Genomic DNA, 1,719 nt, shown 5'->3' with positions numbered 1-1,719 from the left:
GGCAGCCCGGAGGCGCCGCGCACACGGAGCACCCCCATCCCGAGTCCTACCCCTCCTGCAGCTTCCAGCCCAAGCCCCCGGTCTTCTCGCCGTCGTGGAGCCCCTTCAGTCCGCACAACGGCGCCAGCGGCCTCCCCGCCGTCTACCACCCGTACATCCCGGCGCAGCATGTGCCGGCCGCGGACACCCGGTACCTGCGCTCCTGGCTGGACTGCCCGCCGCGCGGAGCCGAGTCCGTGCCGGGTCAGGGCCAGACGGGACAGGTTAAGCTCGAGCCCCAGCTCGGGCACCTCGGCGGGGAGATCGCGGCCAAAATCGCAGGCCACCAGCAGCAGCACCAGCATCAGCACGAGAGCACCGCCACCACCACCTACATCCTGGCGTCCACTTCCACGGCGGCGCGGGAGCTGAGCCACCACCCGGCAGCCATCCCGGGAGCACGGTTCGAGGAAAATAAGGACATTTGTGAAGGGACTGAGGACAAAGACGGGATAGATCAAAGTAAGTTATTTAAACAGGAAATAGCGCGCACGAGAGAGAGAGAGTGAGAGAGAGAGAGAGGGAGGAATGGGGAAGTCAGGGAGTGAGAGATTGTAAATGCTTTTAATGCCGCCATAAAACAAGAACAAAGAGCCGGAGAGCCAAAGTGCCCCCCACCTTCTGAAGTCGACACTTTCTGGGACTTTTTTTTTATATATACCCCATCTGTAAACGCGTAGATGAGACGAGTGTGTGGCACAGACACGGACACGGACACGGACACAGACACGGACGAGCTCCCCCAAAACTCCCATCTCTCGATCGTTCTGCTAAACAACAAGTAGTTTCAGATTAAAAAAAACTGACCCCAGATCTGATCAGTGACAACAGACTCTCTCAGACCCAGATCTGATCAGTGACAACAGACTCCGCTGATAAAACAGTTTAAAACGAACCAGAGCCGAGTTCAAATATAAGATGAAGATGAAGATGAAGAACACCTAGATTAATCCATCCAGGGGTGAGGAGGGTGAGGAGGGTGAGGAGGGGGGTCACGGCAGCAGAGACAGTGTTTAATATAATAAGATAAATATATCCAAATGTATTAAGAATATATAAACACAGCCCGTACTACCATGTAGAAGTACACAAAAAAGTGACTACACGTGCGTGTACTGAAGTACTGTAGATTTACAGTACACAGTACCAAACAAGTACAGCGGGGTCAATTCTTATTAAATATATTACGTCACAAAGTATTGCGTTACTACATATACGTATAAATATAACCGCGTCTCTATCACGTGACGAAAACAAAAGTTGTTGTTTGTTAAAAAAAAGTAGTTAAATTATTAAAACAGGAATCGTCTGAAAACGGTTGGTTTTTTTTAAATGTAAAAATCATCAATTTGATTTCAGTCAGTGAAGAATCAGGAGGTAAAAAAACCAACAAAAAAATCAACGACAACAAAATAAAAAGTCATTCCTGTGTTTATGTCCGTCTGACACAATAATGACAGATAATGTTTCTCAGGTTGATGGATGTTTACACTCGGGACATGCGCACTAAACTTAGCTGGAAGGAGTCTGCGTGGTGCGTTTAATGACCGAACATCAGCGGGATGTTTTTTTTAAATTTTTATTTAATCATTCATTCATTATCATCTCTGACTTCAGCTTCTTATTCCTCCTCCGTGTGACTCGTTGAGCCCAGTCATAAAAGAGTCCAATAATAACCCC

At 48.4% G+C, this 1,719-nt stretch overlaps 1 protein-coding gene across 1 annotated transcript in view; it reads left to right on the top strand.

Annotated features, from left to right (window-relative positions):
- The window catches only part of hoxb9a (homeobox B9a), a 10,766-nt gene that overhangs the window by 676 nt on the left and 8,371 nt on the right, over positions 1-1,719 (top strand). The window contains exon 2 of the mRNA XM_025064731.1: positions 1-501. This exon is cut by the window's left edge and continues 23 nt beyond it. Coding sequence (XP_024920499.1) covers positions 1-501 — 501 coding nt within the window. The remainder of the gene's footprint in view (positions 502-1,719) is intronic.

This window comes from Cynoglossus semilaevis, chromosome 17 (assembly GCF_000523025.1).
Source record: "Cynoglossus semilaevis isolate Cse_v1.0 chromosome 17, Cse_v1.0, whole genome shotgun sequence".
Classification (NCBI taxonomy): domain Eukaryota; kingdom Metazoa; phylum Chordata; class Actinopteri; order Pleuronectiformes; family Cynoglossidae; genus Cynoglossus; species Cynoglossus semilaevis.
The sequence above is the reverse complement of the archived record's forward strand: the minus strand, read 5'-3'. Positions and strand labels throughout refer to the sequence as shown.